We start from the raw sequence: 19,813 nt of genomic DNA on the forward strand, positions 1-19,813 counted from the left end.
AACCAAAATAATTACGACAATAATGCCGACGTAATTATGCGCTAACTGCCCCGGGCGCGAAGGGTAAAAGTACGATTGATACAAGCCTATTGTATCATGAAGATTGAAATGGGGATTGGGGGCGCGCTTTGCGTACCCAAAAGTTTTTCAGCACAGAAGCCCTTATTTTTTTTGAATCCCCCCCAAATGGGCATTTTTGCATTTAAAATGTGCCTTGAGACACCTTTTGCCATTTCGAAATTGACATATGAGAACCCAGCAACGGATATTCAAGGGCAGGGTGGCGTTAGAAATAATTGTCAAAGAGATAAGCGGTAGGTAATGACGGACACGGTCAAGGAGAATTTACAAATTGCGGAAAAATACATTAAAAATTTTCGAAACTTACGGAAACATGCAGAATTTTTGTCTCTGTTTCAGTGAAACTTATCCTCAGGCCATAAATTATTAAATACCTTGGGCGCATATTACCGATTGGAACTCACTGGCAATGCAAAATTCAAAATTTCCGATACCGCGATACTAGTTACCGGGAGGGGAACCAAGTATACTACCCTACCGGAAACACCGGAAACTACCAAGAAATTGTAACCGGAAAACGCCGAAAAATGACAAGGAAAGAACAGAAAATATCAGGCGGTGTCGGAAAACACCAGAAAACCTACTGGGAAATGCTGTAACCAGTTGTCGAGCAGAGGGCGAGCATCTGCACAGCTACCGGTCAACATATTGAAGTTAAAGGGTGCGGTGAATTAATTCAGGCCGCGCCCATATGGCGTGCATGCAAAGCATAATCCGCGTATACAAATTTGTCTATTCTTAGTAGAGATATCTCTATTAGGAACAGAGATATCTCTTTAGGAATAGAGATATATCTATCAAGTTAGGAATAGAGATATCTCTATTAGGAATAAACAGGTGTCTCTGTTATGAATAGACAGATATCTCTATTAGGAATAGAGATATCTATTTTAGGAATAGAGATATCTCTATTAGGAATAGACAGATATCTCTATATTAGGAATAGAGATATTACTAGTAGTAATAGAGATATCTCTATTCCGGGATTAAATGTTATCTTTGCAAGCCATACCCATGCGAAGCTGCTAACCTACGAGTTTCAGTGCTAGCCAAGTGAATCGCACACGGCCTATTTTCATCTGATGTGAACTGGAGGGCACCCTACCACAACACATGAATTATTATTTCTCATTACGGATTTGCAGCTGGGAGTATTAATGTTACTTTGGATTTTTTTTTGCCCTGCCCAACGTGTATTGCAACACTGTTTACTCAGTGGGTGTGGCACTGGCACAGCCCTCACATGAGCAAGAATATTATGCATTTTTTTAAAAATAAAAATCACCAAATACTGTACATGTATATAGTTTGAGCAAAGCAAGAAGAACAAGTCTTATACATTTCCCGCAGTTTGTAGTAAAGCGGGAAATTATTGTCCTGTAAATTTGAATAACACCAAGCGTAAAGGTTCTGATTGGTCAATAAGAAGGTGCACTTATGTAATCAGGAATGTCAGGATGAAAGGTTTAACGGGGGTCAATTTTGTAAATGGTCAGTGGTTATATGTGCCATTAACCTACAACAACATAGATGGTCAGTTCTGGCGAGCACACCCATAAACGCGCGTTCAAATCGGCACAATGGAATTGTTGATAAAATTATTAGGTGAAGTCCAACAATAGCACGGGAAGAGCGCTGACAGTTTTTGGACACAAGTTTCCCGAGCATTTTTGAAATTTGTTATCTCTCATTTGTCTTGGACGTCGTGGTCTCCAATGAAGTGATTCGAAAATATAGAAAATGACGTGTGATGCAGTAGAAGTAAATAGGGTGCATGGTTTTGCTCAATAAACGGTACTAGGCCTATATATTGTGTTTAAAATCCAAGATAGCACAAGAGAGAAACTGCAGCTGTCCATATTGTATTAAGACTGGGGTATATAGACAGGAGTACAAACGAAAATTTCCTTATGGATTCTATTTCGAGAAAGTTTCCTACGATTTATTTTACACTGAGCCGTTGATGTAAATTTTCCGTTCTGGAATTTGAGACATCTTGTATAGAGTATAAAAGATTTGACATGTCATAATTGGAAATCAAGCTGAAAGAATAGAAGGAAAGAAACGAGCGTCAATTCTTGTGCTGCTCTATCGCCAAAATTAAGAAAGATGAGTTTAGTGTTTTATAGTGTAAGGAGAGAGAAGATGGGCAATTACGTGCATACAGGCATCCCTGAACATGCTCTGGCAGCCCCCTATTCAAAAAGTACTGAGTCAACACGTTTTGGTTACGCAGTTTTCTCTTGCAGTACAATGGGAAAATTTTGGTGCCATTTTTATAGATTATACCTGAAAGTAAATAGACATAAATAATATTCAAAAATTGCCCATTGTAAATAGCCTTTAACAAGGCGGGGCAACAGTTACAGCCTAATACCATGTACTGCAGTTGCATAAGTCTGGGCTAGAAATGGGGGTGGGGGAGGGAAAGGTGGGGGATGTCTTGCCTGGCAATGGAAATTTGAAAAGGGGCGGGGACTACACAATATACACTGTACAGGGGCGATGTTCATGATAAAGATGTACATCTGTAATTTGTACTAAATTCACGCAGAATCGCATATACGGCTTTATAAAATGGTTCCCCTTTTAGTAATGTTGCAAATATCTTAGTTTTTTGAAATCCTAAAAAGTCTTCACAATCCGATTAATTTCTTATTTTTTTCGCTCATGACAAAAATGTGTAGGGGATTCAATAGCCCCCCAATAGTGGGGGGGGGGTATACACCCCACCCCCGGGATTTACGCCCCTGGTGTACTACATTGGTAGGGGGAGATCACTGTCAGTGTATTCAGGCCCCACGTATAGGCCGCAAACCGTATAGGCTAGCCTAACTTAAATATGTCCCATCAATGTGTAGGACATATTACTTCTTACAAAAGCGATGTCCATCCCAAGAGCCTGCCCTCCAATTAGTCCTCTGCTTCAGGTTTTTTTTCTTCTCAGTTCTCTTTTTTCACCTCTCCCCATTTTTAACATGTAGGAGGTCAGTGGTTGATGCAGGATTACTTATCTCATTCATCCTCTCATACCAAGAGAAAAATGCCACACCTCCCAACACTTTAAATTCACTTAGAGATTTATGGTACTTGTTCAGTTAAGTCAATTTAAGGGGCGGGGCTAGTGCCTCTAATGGGGCTTAATGGATCGGCCTATTAATGGTTGATGCCCGATGGTCTCAGAACTCCCCCCCTTGAAAATCGTTCCACCGCCGTTGATTCTGTTCCCTTTTCATTTTTTTCCTGCGTCCACTGACCACATTTAGTCTGAGTGTCACCCGTTGTACTTCGTGCAAGCTTTGCATACGAGCGCGTGTCTTTTATAACAGATACGCCAAGCTTGGCGCAAGTGTTGACGCCCTGAACAGTTGGACCAGCATAAGCAAGACACGTGTACCTGTTCCAATTTTTAAAATTACATTAAAACTGCGTAGACGAGTGAATGAATTAAGAGAAATGAATTACCTTTCGTTAAAGTTTACAATAATTACCTGATAATCTTTTGTCAACAAATCTAAGAACATAAAGTAGCCTACATTTAAAAACTTTTAGCGTGATTAATCAATTTTTGGCTGGACAAGGTTTCTGTACTGTCAGACCCTTTGCAGTTCATGCCATTTGTGCAGTGGCGGATCCAGGGCGACATCCACACCCCATCCACAAAAGGAACAAAAGCAATTTTTTTAACAACCAGAAAGAGGCATTTTTCTTTAACTTCCGTTCCTCCCCCAAACGTATTCAGGCTCTAACTTTTAGCCTGACCCCTCAGAAAGACCATAAAGTTACTGAAAAGAATGTCAATTTCTTTCGTTCTTTTCCGCCCCAATCATTTCCACCTTCATTCTGCAGAGCACAGACGTTACAACCACTGACAAGCATTTTCAGTGATTTTAATTAGCAATTTAGTAAATAAGCAATTGAAAGAAACTGCATTGTTGATGCAATTATGTGATGCCCTTTTGCATCCAAGCATAGTTGTTATGTAGAAAAGGGCAGGAAATCATTTGGCACACAGCCCGAGTTAGGCCATATCCCCAATCGACTGGTTGTGACTGAGAATAACTAATATAGGAAGTGGCTGAAGCCGCTGCAACCGGGTTCATTAAGTTATAAAAAGCCGCAGCCATAACTTTCGGATGAGCCTCATTCCAAGTTGTATGCCCGGGCCGGTACGTACCGGGTTGTTATTGTAATTGTGGGTTGTCGTGACGAGTGATGCGCTGATCGTACAGTAGTGTAGTGCTCTCCGTCGTGGTTATGCCATGGTGGTAGTTTTCTCATTTTATGTTTCTACGTCGTGGTGAAGTAAATGTTCAAAGCATACTATAACAGTGTTGTTAGTAGTGCAAGGAGTGCAAGGTGGAGCCCTTGGTCTCTTTTACAGCCGCAGAAAGTAAGGGAAATTGTCTTCTTTATAGTAATCGCGGCCGATGCGGTTTGTTCTAGGATTGTCAGTGATTGTACAGTACATGTTAATCTAGTTGTCACAGGCCTAAACCTGTAAGACGTCTTATTTCGACATAAGACGATTGTCTCGGCATGCTCAATTGATACTCCCCAAACTGTGGACGACGAACCTCACAATTCGGGGGGTACTCAGTCGACAGTCGATATATAGGCCTAGATCCTTATTAGTTTCTCAAGCGTCTTGCGTGAGGCCTTTACCTACCCTGCCTCCAGAACTGAGTGCAGCAAACAACAAATTGGCCTATGACGAATCACACAGTCATGACAGTTCTGGGTGTGTAGCTTTCGTGGCTTTAAGGCTTGGACAGAGCGGATGCCACTTGACATCTCGTACACAAACCTATGAGACTGGTCTGAAAAATTTTTTCTAAGTAAACGACTTGTATTGGTTTTCCCCTCCATGTATTGCTTTCTGAAGGCTAATGGGTCACTGTAGGGAATAAGTACTGGCGACCGTGTATGGAACTCTTCCCAAAGGTTTTATAACCTGACAATATTTCCAAAGCTGCAGGTGAAAACCTAGCCCCACACGTAGGGCTGTAGTGGCTCTCTTTTACAATCTGTCTCTTTTCTGTCACCACCACAGCCCTACTTCAAGGCATGTCTTAAATGCCTGAAATCCAAACTGCAGGATTGTCACAAACTTTGAATGAGAATGAATCAACAAATTTACTTTAATACACCGGCGTATTCTTCAGAGTTTGGACTTTTATATAAGCACCCTAAAGCTTGCTAAAACCGTATATTTTCTGATGTATGGCACCTTGAAAACCGGGCTTGTGGCATTTATGTGCTGACCATGGGCGGCACCATTTTAAAAAACGAAAGCAGTCCTTCTTGTGTCGGATTTCAAGGCACCCGACAGGCGCTCTGGTATAGGTTTTACCATACAAAACTGGTTCCCCATCACACCTTGCGTGAGAGACGAACAAGGAACCCGTGAAATTAAATTTGAATAACATTAATATGCTTGTAACTGTATCACGCTCCACACACGTGCTGTGGGCGTACTATACACTAGTAAAGTGTATGCACAACTTATTACTAAGCAATACTGTAACAACATGAATTATGTATCTACGGCACTTGTCGGATGGCTTGGCTTCCCAACGCAAGAAGCGCTGCTTTTGTTTTCCAAAATGGCGCCGCCCATGGTCAGCATATAAATATCACAGGCCCGGTTTTTCAAGGCGCCATTCATATATGGTTTGGGAAAGCTTATGGTGCTCATATAAAAGTCCAAACTCTGAGGATTATGCTGGTGTAATTAAAATTGTCAATTCATTCTCATTTTGGAAGATATTAGGATTCAAAGTTTGTGACAATCCTGCACTGAGGCATTTAAGACATGTCTTGAAGTAGGGCTGTGGTGGTGACAGATAAGAGACAGATCGTAAAAGGGAGCCACTACAGCCCTATGTGTGGGGCTAGGTAAAACCTTACAATTCTGGAATTACACGCTACCGTACATACATGTATGCCCTGACAAATGATCTTACTTAGCCTGCTGTTAGTCAGGATCCATAGGCCTATCAGTATTTACATTATCATCACAACTTGGACTTTGTATTCTCAAGATTGAATTCAGACCTAGTGTAATTTCAAAGTTAAGGCTTACTTCCCTTAAAAACCTTCCTAGTCCAGAGCCATGAATTAGAATTTTGAAAAGACAGAAGTATCCTATTAGATGTAGGAACTGACAAAGAACATCAGATAAGAATTCCGTATATGGACATCACTTGATCATATTCACTTGCAGTGATAACATGTCCTAAAATGTCAAATTTTGAAAGGAAAATGTTGAAGCATTTACTTAGAAAACACAAAAAAGTTTCCAGGCCAGTCCCATACGTGTAGGTTTGTGCACAGGGTGATATCTGTTTATGGAACTCTTTCCGAACATCCTTTTGACTTTTTGGAGGAGAAAAATAAATAAAAAAGGGAGCTCCAGGTGGTTCAACCCCAGCACAGCACATTGGCCTTTCTGTGATTCTGGGGGATTTACTGCACTAGGCTGTGTGGTCACTCTGTTTTATATGAACTTGATCAACTCATAAGAAGAGATACATACAGGTGTAACTTAGTTGCTCAGTTATCAAGCGATCTGTCGAGCAAATAAAATAAAATAAATAAATATATATGGACCCTCTGATGGTGAAATTGAAAGGAAACTGGAAATTGTTTATTTATATTCAAGACTTATTTGTGGGCATCGTGTCAGCTTTATTAAGGAAAAAATGCAGAACTGGTTAACAACAATTTTTTTTTTACTTATACTTCAATCTTTGTTCACAACTGGGTATTTTACTGTTAGGTTTTGTTTCTTGATCATACATGAATCACTAGGTTTCCAGAAGCATCCCTGTGACAATGACATCACAAGGAATTGATCAAGATGATATTCCAATGCCTCTTCTACAGAAGTTCAAAACTTCTGGTCATCCGTTGTATGCTGTAAGAAAAAACAGAGGTAAGCTGGCAACTTGTTGGCTTTTTTCATTTCAAGAATTTGCGAGATGATCCATCATGTTTAATGTCACATTTCTGATAAGACCCCCAGGAATTGAAACTCTGAGATTTTGTAGACAAGGACTTGCTTGTAGTTTTTGCCCACCAAGAACTAATCGGAACCACAAGAGGACACTCCTGGTCCAGGTTTAACTCTTCAGTCAGGGGTGTGAAAATTCAGCTTTTCAGCTCATTTCAGCTGTTTCTGTTAGAATTCCACTCGAATTTTCATTTTTTGTGTGTCCCTTTCCTATGTAAAATTATGTAAACTTTTTAAATTTCAGCCTTTTTGCTAGCTGTTATGAGCTACATATACTTTTAGCATGACTCCCCTGTCTATTTTTTTTTCTCAGAGGAGTACCTGCGCAAGTCATTGGAGGAAAAGGCCAAGGAGGCAAGATGGAAACTTTCTACAGTCACCAGTGTAGAGGATATACCCACCTGGCCTGACTATGCAACCCAGAATGAGTTAGAGAGACAACCAGCTAAGAGTAAGATTTGAATTGCAAATGTAAACAAATGTGTTAAGAGGAAAAAATGACATTCACACCATGCCACACCTTATTGTATGAATTTTGTGACACGTTTCATGAAAGTGTGCAATGTGTGAGACAAATAATAGGTACTGTATCTTTGTCTTGTACCTGTGAATTTTTTTTCACCTGAGTTGTTAAAATATGAAACACGTGGAGTGTTCTGATTTTTGTAAAATTGAGGATCATCTAGCTGCGCAACTAACTTGTTCTGTGAGTCCTGCCCATTGCATAAAGGTATGCACTCTATCATGAAACATCATGGAAAGTGTAATCAGACTACATCAGTAAGAGAGTCAAAACCTATGATGTGGAGTGTAATGTAATTGTGGCTCTTTACCCCCGGCCACTGTAATATTTGAACGTTGATTTGTAATTAATTTGATTCGATTTGATTTGATTTGTAAAAGTGTGTATTTGATTTGATTTGTAAAAGTGTGTACATTTACTAAGAACCAGAGTGGTTTGTGCTTGAGGCTTTGCGAGGAAGACACAAGAAGTTACAAGGACGCTTTGTTTCAATCCCCTATTCACCTTTCCCTGTTGGTTGGTAAGCAGACATACATGTACAGGTATATGTACATGTCGTGCATGCTGTCCTGTGGACAAAATGCATCGCTAACTGAATTAGCATGATGTCTTTTTATTTCCAGCAGAGCCTGTGTGATTTGGAAATTAAAGAAAGATCATTTCCTGCATTGTAACACTAGGATTGTAAGAGATGGTGACTCATAGTACCAGCAATTAACACCAACTTTGATAAACCCATCCAGTTTTCCGAATGAGTGTGATACATGTAGTTCGTTGGCCAGACTTCCTTTGGGGTAAACGCTCATTGCTGGTAGAAACTTTACCTTGTGGATAACACAATTGGGTGCAAATCAATCTAATGATTGCTTTCTTGACACTTGACAACTTTTAATTTATGCCCATGGTCAAGACTGCTGGTACAGGTTGATCCCATTTGTACCAAATCGTTTGTAACAAATGTAATAGATTATGCATAGTGCATACTGTTTCAGTGTTCCAGATGCCAAATTTTCAATAACAGCCAAATTTAGGGGGATTCTCTTTCCTTGTTGTCAGTTAAACTTAAGCCAGAGTTTATAAATTTCACTATTTGGAGACAATGGCATCTGTCAGCGGGAACCCTACTGTATCATGACATGACATAAAATGACATCAGAATTGCTCTTGCAAGAATTCTATACCTTGGTGTTGGTCGTATCAGCTGTTTTTAACAGCCTGGAATCCCTTTGAAATAAACCTAAAGAATGTGATTTTTGTCATTAAAAAATATGAATTTCTCCCTTCTTTTGTATGCATTTTGCATCCATCGACTGCACCGTACAATCAATCACATGCATGACTGTGCTTCACAAAATAGAGGAAAGGGGAAAACAAATAGGATAGAGGAAGAAACTGTCACCTCATTTTAAGATGAAATACATGTCTTGCCAGTGCGACAGGCGATGACTGGTAGCTTCTATCAATCACAATTTTCTGAACATAATGGATTGCAATGCAGATGCATTCACTTTTTTCCCCCCACTCTGCCTTTCGGCTTGTAGGCTGAAACACGAGTTTGAAAGTTTCGGGCAAGAATAGTCCTTGTCCATGCTGGTATGTTACTGGGAAATCCATTGCTCATCATTGTGAGACATTCTTTGTTTGTAATGCAGAGTCCAAGGGACTTGGCCTGGGGAGTAAGGTGTCCATATGGCAAGGAGATATAACCAAATTGGATGTGGATGCCATAGTCAATGCTGCCAACAGGTCCCTTCTGGGCGGCGGTGGAGGTTTGTTTTGTTATAGATCGATCCAAGCACAGTAATAGCAAAAGCCCTGTGTCAGCAATCATACAAAGTGACTGACCCTTGATGTTTTGTCAACAGTAACTTGTACATATGTACAACCCTCCTGCCATTAATGAGGAGCTTTTTGAGTAGGCAGTGCTCTTGGTGCTGGAATTAGATTTGAGAATACTCAGTAGTCAACCAAACCAATCAGAATTCAACAGTATTGACCCTGTTATGTACTGTTCCTAGTATGTAGCCCGTTGGAGTTTGTCAGGTTTGGTCCTTTTACTACATTGACTACTTAGTAGCAGTTGGAGTTTGTTGGGGTTCAGTACTGCTTTTTGGTGCAAGGGCCTAGGGAGTTATGATGTCCTTTTTCCTTGAAGTGTATTCATCAGGATAATGATATATTGGTCACCGATACATCAGGAGACTTTTATTTGGAGACCTATTTTTTTTTCTAACTACATGCTTTTCGTTTTACATTGTTTTTGTTTTGATTGGGGATGTTAATAATGCCAAGAAGAAAAAGACGAGTCTTTAGTCTGGATGTGTCTTGCCCAAGTTGCCTCCCGACTTTGTGAGAGATGGTTTTTGTACTTTATTGCAAGCTTGTATGCTTTTGTTCCATTATCTACTCCCTAACGGGAAAGAAAAGAAAATCATTTCATTTGAGTGCCCATTGAAATTCGGGGGCAATTTATTTACATCACAAATTAGATACTGGGCATGCTCGGCATGTCCTATGCTAGACGTGCATTAACTTCTGCATATGAGTGGTGATTTCCCACCAAACGACCACCGTTGCTGTGTGAAAGCACACCCATCTCTTGTTCCCACATGGAGTGGATTTACATGTACATGTGCACTGGGCATTCCAGTGTTGTTTAGGGAGCACTGTGGAGATAACACTGCATTTTGGTTTTAAACAAGGGTGGAATGGAAACACGCACCCCCAAGAATCTCCCCCCCACAAAAAATCAGCAATTTACAAGATATTCTTAGGATAGAGATTAAGGTACAAGTTGATCATTCAGAAAATTACTGCCAGTCATTCTTGACTGGAGAATGTTTTTTTTGCCTTTGAACAGTTGATGGTGCCATCCACAGGATGGCAGGGAATAAACTGCTGCAGGAATGTAAGATTTTAGACGGATGTGATACAGGGGATGCCAAGATATCTGCAGGTATAGTCACACCATCCTTCTTGAGGTTTTCTCTCGCCTCTACTTATGATCATGCCTACCCCTTTCTCCCTCCCCTCAAGATTTGTTCCAAAAGCTACTGGGAAGGTTCAGAGGACTTTGCAGGATTGGGGGAGAATCTCGGATGATGTGCAAAGAATGTATCAGTAGTTTCCTGTACATTGTACTGTGGCAGATTTTGAGGCTGGAAAGGTACTGAGCAAAATTGCCTTTTGTAAGTTGCAGTTGGCTATTAATACAGCTGTAGCCCTGCAAAGTCATTTAACAGGTTGGTCCTGCTGGGTGTTGCTGACCTGACCTGGAATTAGCCACTGTCACCAGGCTTGCAATTTTGCCATGGCCAGTTAAATTAAGCTGACTTCATGGAAGGTAACAGAAGGTATTTATATCAAAAGAGCATTAACTTTTTCATCGTAGATATACTGTTGAACATCGGGCCAGGTAGCAGGAATATACAAGGACAAGCAAAAATGATATAAATTTTTCTCTCGCAGTGTTTGTTCAGTGAACACCCTAAATGTCCTTTCATCTCCCGTAGATGCACACTAATCTCGACCATGGTTATCTGCAGCCTGGCTACCTTTGCTTCCATACGCTGCCGATCCTTTCATATTTTAATGTGCCCTTTTTTCAACTTTTTTTCTGTGGTTTTCTTTCTTCTCAGGATATCTGCTTCCAGCAAGATGTAAGTACAAATGGTGACGTGGTTGTTGATGGATAGTTTGATATGAGATTGATCCAGTATCGTGTAATTAAGTCCGTTATTTTTCTTCCTCTTGTTGCATTTATTTAGTTGAGGTAAGTTTACATTTACCAAGATGGAATTTGACTCACAGGCAAAATAACTTAGTACTGGAACACTCGCTTTTCCCATGGTGCTTAGAAGCAGCGTTATAGTTGAGTCCATCACAAGTCCGTTAACAAGACCAGTCATAAGCGACGGGGCGAACAATGACAAAAGAATGCTTACGTCACAGTCATTTGAATAGTTTGTGAGTTGGCTTAGGATTGGACGACTTGTGATGGACTTGGATGGACTGTCCAAACATGCCAAAAGTGCCTGACTTTTTGCCAAATTAGGCCATACATGTACATTAATTAACGTTACTTAACCCTAACCCTCCTCAATCCTTCACCTGTTGGAGGATTGAGGAGGGTTAGGGTTAAACTGATAAAAGTTTCAAAGAGTCAATGGGCTTGCTTACAACCAGAAGTTGTAATAGCTTAAATTATCCAGACTGTAGTCGTGCTTGAGGAATAATTGACTCTTCATTCCAGTGGGTCCAGAGTTTGTATTTTTTAAATTTCAGATGTCATCCACACTGTTGGGCCCATTGTTCGGTCTTGCGGCAGAGACGGTGTGCCCAAGGAATCAAGACAGTTCCTGGAGAGCTGCTACTTGACCTGCCTGGAGAAGGCCCAGCAGCACAACAACAAACAGAGACAGAGGCAGGAGAACCTGGCCAGACTGGAGATGAAGGCGGCAAACTCCACCCAGACCAAAAAAGAAGGGGAAGAAGAAGAGGGATGCAGAGGAGCAGAAGCAGAAAAGGGAGAAGCGGAAAAGGAAAGAAAGGCTGTAGAGATGAGCACCAAAGGAGATGAACGCCTCAAGGAGGAAAGACAGGGCGGCGTCCCTGATGAGAGTGATGGAGCAAAGGTGAGGAAACATGAGCAGAAGGACGAAGGTCAGGGGGACGTTGAAGATGGTAACGCAACCAACCCAAAAGCTACAGAGACAGACACTGAGAAAGAAGCCACTAAAGTCATTGACAAAGATGGAGGGAATGTGTCGAGGAGGGAAGGAGTAGATGTTGGAGCGGAGAGTAGGAATATTGAAGAGTCCCAACCCACGAGACATCCTGAGGAGGCGGCCGTAGAAAGCAGGGGTGCGCTAGAGTCTAAACCTGAGAGGCATCTCCAAGAGGCTGCAATAGTTCCTCCTGAGCCTCTCATTCAGTCCATTGCCTTTCCTTGCATATCAACTGGAATTTTTGGTAAGTTCATCTCAATTTAACATGCCCCAAGTTTCTTTAAATCAAGATGTGTTGGGAAAATGTGCCAAGGGGCTTTGAGAAAAATAATTCTTTATCCATGATTTTCATGGAATCGTCTTTCTTTATCACTGCTTGGTTTTTAGCTGTAGAGATTCTGAAGTGTTTTGAACTGTTGTGATACAGGAATTTTGAAATGATTAATTTAACATGATAACTCATAAATTGTACATCAAATAAAGTTTGGTTTTGCATCAAAGCATAAAAGTGAATGGTCTTGAATTGTAAACAACTTGAAGTTGGAATTTCAGTCACCAAGTACAAAATTTTTACAATCCTTAGCATTTTCCAATAGGGTTGAGTCAATTTGAAAAATTCACTGTTCCAATATTCAACCTTCATTTTTGAAGGTCTGAATATTCTATTGTACTGACTGGAAGATTATTGATGAACAAGCCAATTGTACATTATAATCGCTATAATAGCTACTCACTTCTAGGACTATCTCCAGGCACGATTTAGCAAGATTTAATTTGTTCCCTTTAAATTTTTTTAATGAATAATTTACTTTTTGAGTCATAAGATATATTATTCTGTTTCTTTTCATTTAAATCTACTTGAAACAAGCCTCCACAGTGCGGTTTTTCTCATTTAAAACAAAAGAACATTTTCCCTTTTCATGAATTTTACATTTGAATATTTAAATTCAGTAAAAATCATATTCGGTAAACCGATCGAATATTTGGATATTAGGATTTTCGGTACAGCCCTATTTTCCAAGTCCTAAATTTTAAACTTGATGGGGACTGAAAATAAAAATTTCAATAGAGGAGTGAGGGGCAAAGCCTTAGTATGGGGTTTAGGACCCACTTCGGACCTGCCTATATTTAGTTCAGGCCTTGTTCAAGCCTGGGCTTCTAAGAGGTGTATGTAGATTTATTTTCATAGAAATTGAAAGCAATTTTACTCTTTCAAGAACAGCTTTTTTTTAAAGATATTGTTGAGTAATATGAAATGCTCAAGAATGTACAAATAGCTCCCAAGATGTTAAACTTGTTGGCTACTTTTCAAACTTGATGGTGGTTGATGAGGAAAACCCAATAGGCCACTGGGCTACATGTACTTCTGTGGAGTATGGGAGATGTCATTTGAACTGGAAAGTGTAGTGCAAACAAATGGAGTACGCAAGTGCGTTGGTTTATGCACTGGTTCTCGTGCTAATACCTTTGTGCACATGACATACAGGGTCTGCTCTTTTGACACCGTTGTCATGTTTTTCCTACAAGGGGCTGCCAAAGCTAAGTTGGCTGTCCGTGCAAAAGAGAATAATTTACAAAGTGTCTGTAAACCCCACACAGCTACCAGAACATCAAAAGATAATACACAAACTACTAAATACTAAATGAAAATGCACCCCTTTGTAAAATTAATGGGACAAATGTCCATTTTGAATGAATTTGACGTGAAGTGGAAAACCAACCTAAAGGTGATATTTCAGCAAACTTTGGCCGCCGATACAAGTTGTAGGCAAAACGAGAGTGGTGTCTTCACTATGGTACTCTCTAGGTTGGAGTACACGGATCCTCTTCATCCTGAACTGTTTGTGAAACTGTGTTGATTCCATTCTGTAGGTTACCCACAAGAGGATGCGGCCCACGTGGCTCTAGAAACTGTCCAGAAATGGTTGGAAACCAATGATAAAAGTGATGTGAGTGACTTTGTTTTGTTCCCTTAGTCCTGTAGTTCGCAGACACCAGGAAACAGAGAGGGGAATGGGGATTTGCCTTATTGATAGGATATTGGGAGTTATAATGAATAAAAGGTAAGTAAATAAAAACAAATAAAAAGGGAAATGGATCAGTCTTGACGTTTTTGGTCCAAAACGTTTGACACCCTGAAAGAGCCTACATTATGATACATACATCTCATCTGAATTTGACTTTGTGTCAAGAATTGTTTATGTAGCCTTATAAAAGCTTACAGGGCTATCACAGGATATAGTGTCTCGGGTTTTGTTTGACACAAAGGTCAGAGGCTAAAGACTGCTCCCGAAGTTTGTGTATGACATAAAAAGCCAGTGGCTAGTGACTGCTTCCAAAGGTTGTGTGTGACATAAAAGCCAGTAGCTAGTGACTGCTTCCAAAGGTTGTGTATGACATAAAAGCCAGTGGCTAGTGACTGCTTCCAAAGGTTGTGTATGACATAAAAGCCAGTGGCTAGTGACTGCTTCCAAAGGTTGTGTATGACATAAAAAGCCAGTGGCTAATGACCGCTTCCAACATCTGTGGACAAGTGTGCTACATTTGCATTCAGCCACAGCCAATTGATAATAGCTCAGATTTGAGAGAAAATCCAAATGGTGTTTCCTGCATTGACAGATTGAGCGTGTAGTCTTCTGCCTATTTCTGGACAGCGACGTGGAGATCTATGAAGAACAGCTTCCCAAGTTTTTCCCTCTCAATGGTAATGCCTCCAGTCTGTAAGGTTAGGCTATTCTATCACAGCCAACCCACAGACAATACTTGAGGCTGTGCACAGACAGAATTACATTGATTCATTTTCTGACTCGGCATTTATCTTCGAAAGTAACAGTGCAGTACAGGATAACGTTATTTGTGGTTGGCTTCAGTGGTCATATATTTTGTTCTGATTCAAAGAAATTCTGTAAAATAACGATTCAACTAATACCTGGCGTAATCAGATGACAAATAAATGATTTGTGCATAATACATAATATGCATCCTTCTTAAAAACAGATGTTGGTTTAACTATTTGTGTCACACAGGTGATCAAAATGAACGCAGTGAACCAGAGGAGAAAGAAAAATCAGAAGAGCCTCCCTCTTAAGATCTCCATCTTACCACAGGGGATGTACACCTGATGGAAGACAGTTACTCATTCAGATCCAATGCAGAGCAAATGTCTATCTTACACAGCCTGATCTTGCCCAATTCAGCTGACTCATTGTAAAGTACTAGGGCCAGGACAGTAGGACAAAAAGTGAATTTTGGCTGAGAAAGGAATTTCAGGTGTCCACGTCGAACTATAGGTACTTTCAGCCTGTTGAATCATGGCCACTGTGTAACTTTGTGGAAGGCACTGCGTGACCCACCCACTAGAGCCAAGTGGAAGCATGTATGCAGTTCATATACTGAAATGTGTCAAGTCTACATTGTCAAAAATCAAGCTGCTGCTGCTAAGGTGCAATAATGAAAGTGCCCAATTTCTGATGATGCATTCATTTCTAATACACATACCTTGTGCACTGCTTGTCCCAAACCACATCCTTTTTTTCCCCTGAATGGTGCTAAAGAGTCGAAACGGTATTGTGGCTACCTGAACCTAAACCCTGTCATACTTGACACAAAACTTCCTCAATTTTCCGAAATACTTCATCGTGTGGGAAATGGGAACAGTCTTGTGTACTTTAACTTCAAAGGGACATCAGTCACTGTATAAAGTAGAGGTGTTGCTCTCACCAGTGCTAAAACTTTCACCATTGTGAACTAAAGAACTCATGAGTTCACCAGCTGGAAAGCAAACTGTTTCTTGTTCTTAGTTTAGGCACATTTCAGTGATGTGTAACAAAATGGTTGAGATATTTTTGCTGTATTGTAATGAGTGGGGTTTTGCAAAATAAATTTGGGAGACGTTTTTTGGTCAAAAAAAGTAGGAAATCACAGGTCATTTAGGATGTCTCTGAAAGCTGAGTTGTACATATTTAAGTTGATGTTTGTATATTGTTTGAAAAGCCCTGTTGCCCAAAACTTGAAGAGGAGTTACTTTGAATGGAGCACATTTTTCTTTCAGCCGAATGCACAAGTAGATTGTTTTATATGAAATTACTCATTAATAAGTTTGTCAAAATAAGGTATAATTCAGTATGACTCGGTTATTGTCATTAATTAGTTATGAGTAAATATGGAATGGCGAAGATTTGTGACGTGCCACTTTTTTGTGAAAAATATGAAATTTGAAGTCACGCAGAAAATGCATATTTATCATCAGCATTCTATCCAATATCTGTGAATTTTTCCCTCACAAGTGCAAACCGGCGAATTTTACAGCTGATAGTAGTATGCGTTTCTTGACGTTCCCAATTTTTTTACCTGGTTTGCCCTGAGACCTTCCCTGACAACAAAAGCCTGAGCATTTGTTAATGCCATGCTTTGTAAACAGGCAACAGTTTAAAAGCAGAATCATACTGTGGGAGTTTTTGCATTGCTTGCATGCAGAGAAGAGTTTTTTAACGAGTACATTTTCTGCAGAAATGATCCTTCATTTGATCTTGTGCCAGCCAAAGATATGTTAGTGCCTCCTTAGTTAGCATACAGTAGATTTCATCTCAGTAAATGCTTACTTCATTTTAAGTAGAGAAAGACTTGTACTCGATAGGTTTTGGGTAATCACAAACCTACTTCAGGATCACGAATACAAGGTTTTTATGTGACAACAGCAAAGAACACCAGAAATCGTCCATTTGTCTTGCGCATTGAAAAATCCTGTATTTGTACATGTGTGAAATTCACTTTAGGAGGTAGTCAACTTGCTGTAATAAAGATCTGAAATTCGTTTAACAGCGCATTTAGGAAATAATGCATGACTTGTATTAAAGCTGGTTTATATGGCTATATAATGCGGGCGATTCACAATAGTGAGCCCCGAAGAGTTTGCAACGTGTTGGCTAATCACAATGCGCGAAATCTGTCCAAACGTGCATAGGGTATAGATTTCGTGCATTATGAATGGCTAGCGCGTTGCAGTCTCTTGGAGGCGCACTATTGTGAAACGCGCGTATTGAGTTCTGTGGTCAAGAATGTGTTTTAGTCACTGGAAACCTAATACCTAAGGCCAGTCTTTGAAGTTACTGTGTGGGTTGTGAATTTTAACTTTGGATATGGCCTTCACAGTGATAATCTTTAAAGCCCTGTTTACTTGGTGCTTTTTGAGAAGTAAAAAAGCTTTACGTTGGTGGGGTCGAACCCCTGACCTGCAGCTTACAAGTGCAGATGTTCGACCACCAAGCTCAGATGGATTAGAAAACATTTGTATGTAGCACCAGCTGTCATAGATGGTGTGGGTGCTGCCGTGACAGATGCAGTTAAGTGTGTTGAAATGTGCACATTCTTAAAAGTTAAATTTTGTCCAAACTTCCCCAGTCAAGTGAGGGCACTGTTGCTGTGTTGTTCATCAGATCAGACATTGTTCAGATCACGTTTTCGTGTTCAGAATTGGAACCCCAAATTTGCTTTTTGAAAACCTTCTGCGAAAAGGTCGCTCTTTGGCTTATTAAATTTATGACAACAAAGTTTTCAAAATTCCAGCAGTTTTGTATGCACAGTTTTTACATTGAGGTCCACTGCCACAGATAACATCGCTAATTTGCTTATGAAGTTGCATTAGTCCAAACTCAAAAGGGCGCAGAAAGGTAGCGATTGAAAATAAGGCTAATTGAAACGCACAGGTTCAATTTAAATAAGGGTTGTGGTAAAATACGTGTATTGCATGGTCCCAGTAAGAGTTACATCAAGTGTAATTTTCACCCTACACCTTGAGGAACTGAGAATTACTAATGTAAGTCACCTTATCTTGGAATCTGTGCACCTTATGCAAACAACTGTATGACATCACCATTGTAATATAACACCCACGTCTATTTGAAATTGTGCAACATAAAGCAGTTTTTTTTTGAAGCGGTTAACAGGAAACTCCCGTGGACATGTACATGTCTCTGAGGTATCATTGACTTCATGAAAATCTTTAATTCATGCAATTTGAATTTTTTTTCAATTTGAATTTTCTTTAAAAATTTTTGAAGTAACTACAGTAATTCTGAAATTTCTTATTGCGTAATGCCCCTAAATACCTAATCATTTTTTCGCGTTTGCTTTGGACAATGAAAGCAATTACGGTATTTTATATCCATGCATTATAATGGATCGGCGGAAAATAATTGATTCGTCTTCATTTGAAAGTGCACTATTTTTCAAGACTGGTTTGAGTTTTTGTCAAGTACTCGTTCTTGAAGGCACAGGGGACTGAGAAAATCTGAACAGAATTTCTCTTACATTGGCTGTTGGCATCCACTCGGAGACTTTCATGTCTTCGTTTAAAGTTACATTGCTTTGAGATATTTCTTCTTTTGATTAACAATAGCAATACCATGGTGATAAGGCTCCTTCACTTCCTCACTCACCCACTTTTCGGCTTTCCCAGCCCAGCACTCTTCTGCAGACTCGCATGTCCAAAGCCTCCTGCCTCGTTTCGTCCGACTTTCGTGCAGCTTTTCCGGCCATAAATACAACATTCCACATCGGAGACTTTAACCAAGCACTGCTGGGCTCCTACCCTGAGATTTCTGCATTTATTGGCTGTCCCGAGGCTGTTAACCACTGCCTTTTTCTATTCCTATCCTGATTTAAATCTCACCCGATGTTGTGGCCTGAGTCGTAATTATTGATTAAACTTCCGGACACGTTGTGTGGTGTGTTGCCTATCGAAACTGGTTGGTTCCTGTTCCAAGCCGTGACGTCTCTACTTTCATTGATAGTTAGGCCGTAACTATTACGACATGGGACTATTGCTGCAGAGTGCCATATACGGTCCAAGCCATCTTTTGTACTGCACTGTACCTGCATATCTTAGATTCGAAACGTTATGCTTTCTTTTCGCTCATGATGGATTTACCAACTACACTGATCCCCATGGGTATTTTAAAGATGAAACGGCACTGCCTTGCTCCTTTCTCCTTTGCCAAAGCTGGAAGGTCTTGCATGCTCTCCATCCTATTTATTTTACGTCATGCTATAGAAGACAACGACGGATATTTAAGACGATGGTGGCTTCGGGATTTACAACAGAGGTCGGGGAACCAAATTAAGACGTGCTCTGTAGCAGGGCGTGCCCAATTTTATTGACAACGAAAGTATGGCTAGAAACAACACGCGTCTACGTAGGTCGTCAGGTAGTCGGCCTTCATACACTTTCCTACAGATTCATTATTTCCCGGAGCTAAATAATTTTAATGTCGCTGCTTTCTTTGAGGAAGAAATGTTTTAGGCATCAGGGAGTCCCAGTTTTACTTTCGGATTTGTTGGTAATATAAAACAGTTGCTGCCTTCAGTGATGTGGCCGGTCATTATCGCCTGCGCCCTCTACGCCTGAGCGATACGGGACAAAGCAATCGTGTATGTTTTTACCCTGCCAGCGACACGAGGACGGGCCTT

General features: G+C 40.3%; 2 protein-coding genes across 3 annotated transcripts in view; one reads left to right on the plus strand and one right to left on the minus strand.

Moving 5' to 3' along the window:
* Positions 1 to 18,906, minus strand: part of LOC110979630 (uncharacterized) — a 57,881-nt gene extending 38,975 nt beyond the window's left edge. The window contains exon 1 of one of the 2 annotated variants that reach the window (XM_087130687.1): positions 18,784 to 18,906. The gene's annotated coding sequence lies outside the window, so the exon portion shown is untranslated. Of the gene's footprint in view, positions 1 to 14,067; positions 14,192 to 18,783 lie in introns of those variants that run through there. The other variant, XM_087130731.1, reaches the window with a different exon arrangement.
* LOC147800695 (uncharacterized) lies at positions 4,272 to 17,905 on the plus strand. Its single transcript, XM_087130841.1, has 10 exons — positions 4,272 to 4,474; positions 6,895 to 7,018; positions 7,410 to 7,547; positions 9,272 to 9,388; positions 10,480 to 10,575; positions 11,258 to 11,278; positions 11,904 to 12,590; positions 14,219 to 14,295; positions 14,966 to 15,050; positions 15,373 to 17,905. The coding sequence occupies exons 1-10, from the start codon at positions 4,391 to 4,393 to the stop codon at positions 15,432 to 15,434; spliced, it is 1,491 nt and encodes a 496-aa protein (XP_086986967.1). The 5' UTR covers positions 4,272 to 4,390; the 3' UTR covers positions 15,435 to 17,905.
* Positions 18,907 to 19,813: the final 907 nt, after the last annotated feature.

Source organism: Acanthaster planci, linkage group LG01, assembly GCF_054643075.1.
Source record: "Acanthaster planci isolate LZ-2023a linkage group LG01, COTS_SCS, whole genome shotgun sequence".
NCBI lineage: Eukaryota > Metazoa > Echinodermata > Asteroidea > Valvatida > Acanthasteridae > Acanthaster > Acanthaster planci.

Bases quoted from the DNA above. Each gene is read 5' to 3' on its own strand.
- LOC147800695 (XM_087130841.1), top strand. From the start codon at position 4,391: ATGTTCAAAGCATACTATAACAGTGTTGTTAGTAGTGCAAGGAGTGCA. The intron at 10,576-11,257 runs GTATAGTCACAC...CTTTCTTCTCAG, and splicing joins GGATGCCAAGATATCTGCAG to GATATCTGCTTCCAGCAAGA. The intron at 15,051-15,372 runs GTAATGCCTCCA...TGTGTCACACAG, and splicing joins CAAGTTTTTCCCTCTCAATG to GTGATCAAAATGAACGCAGT.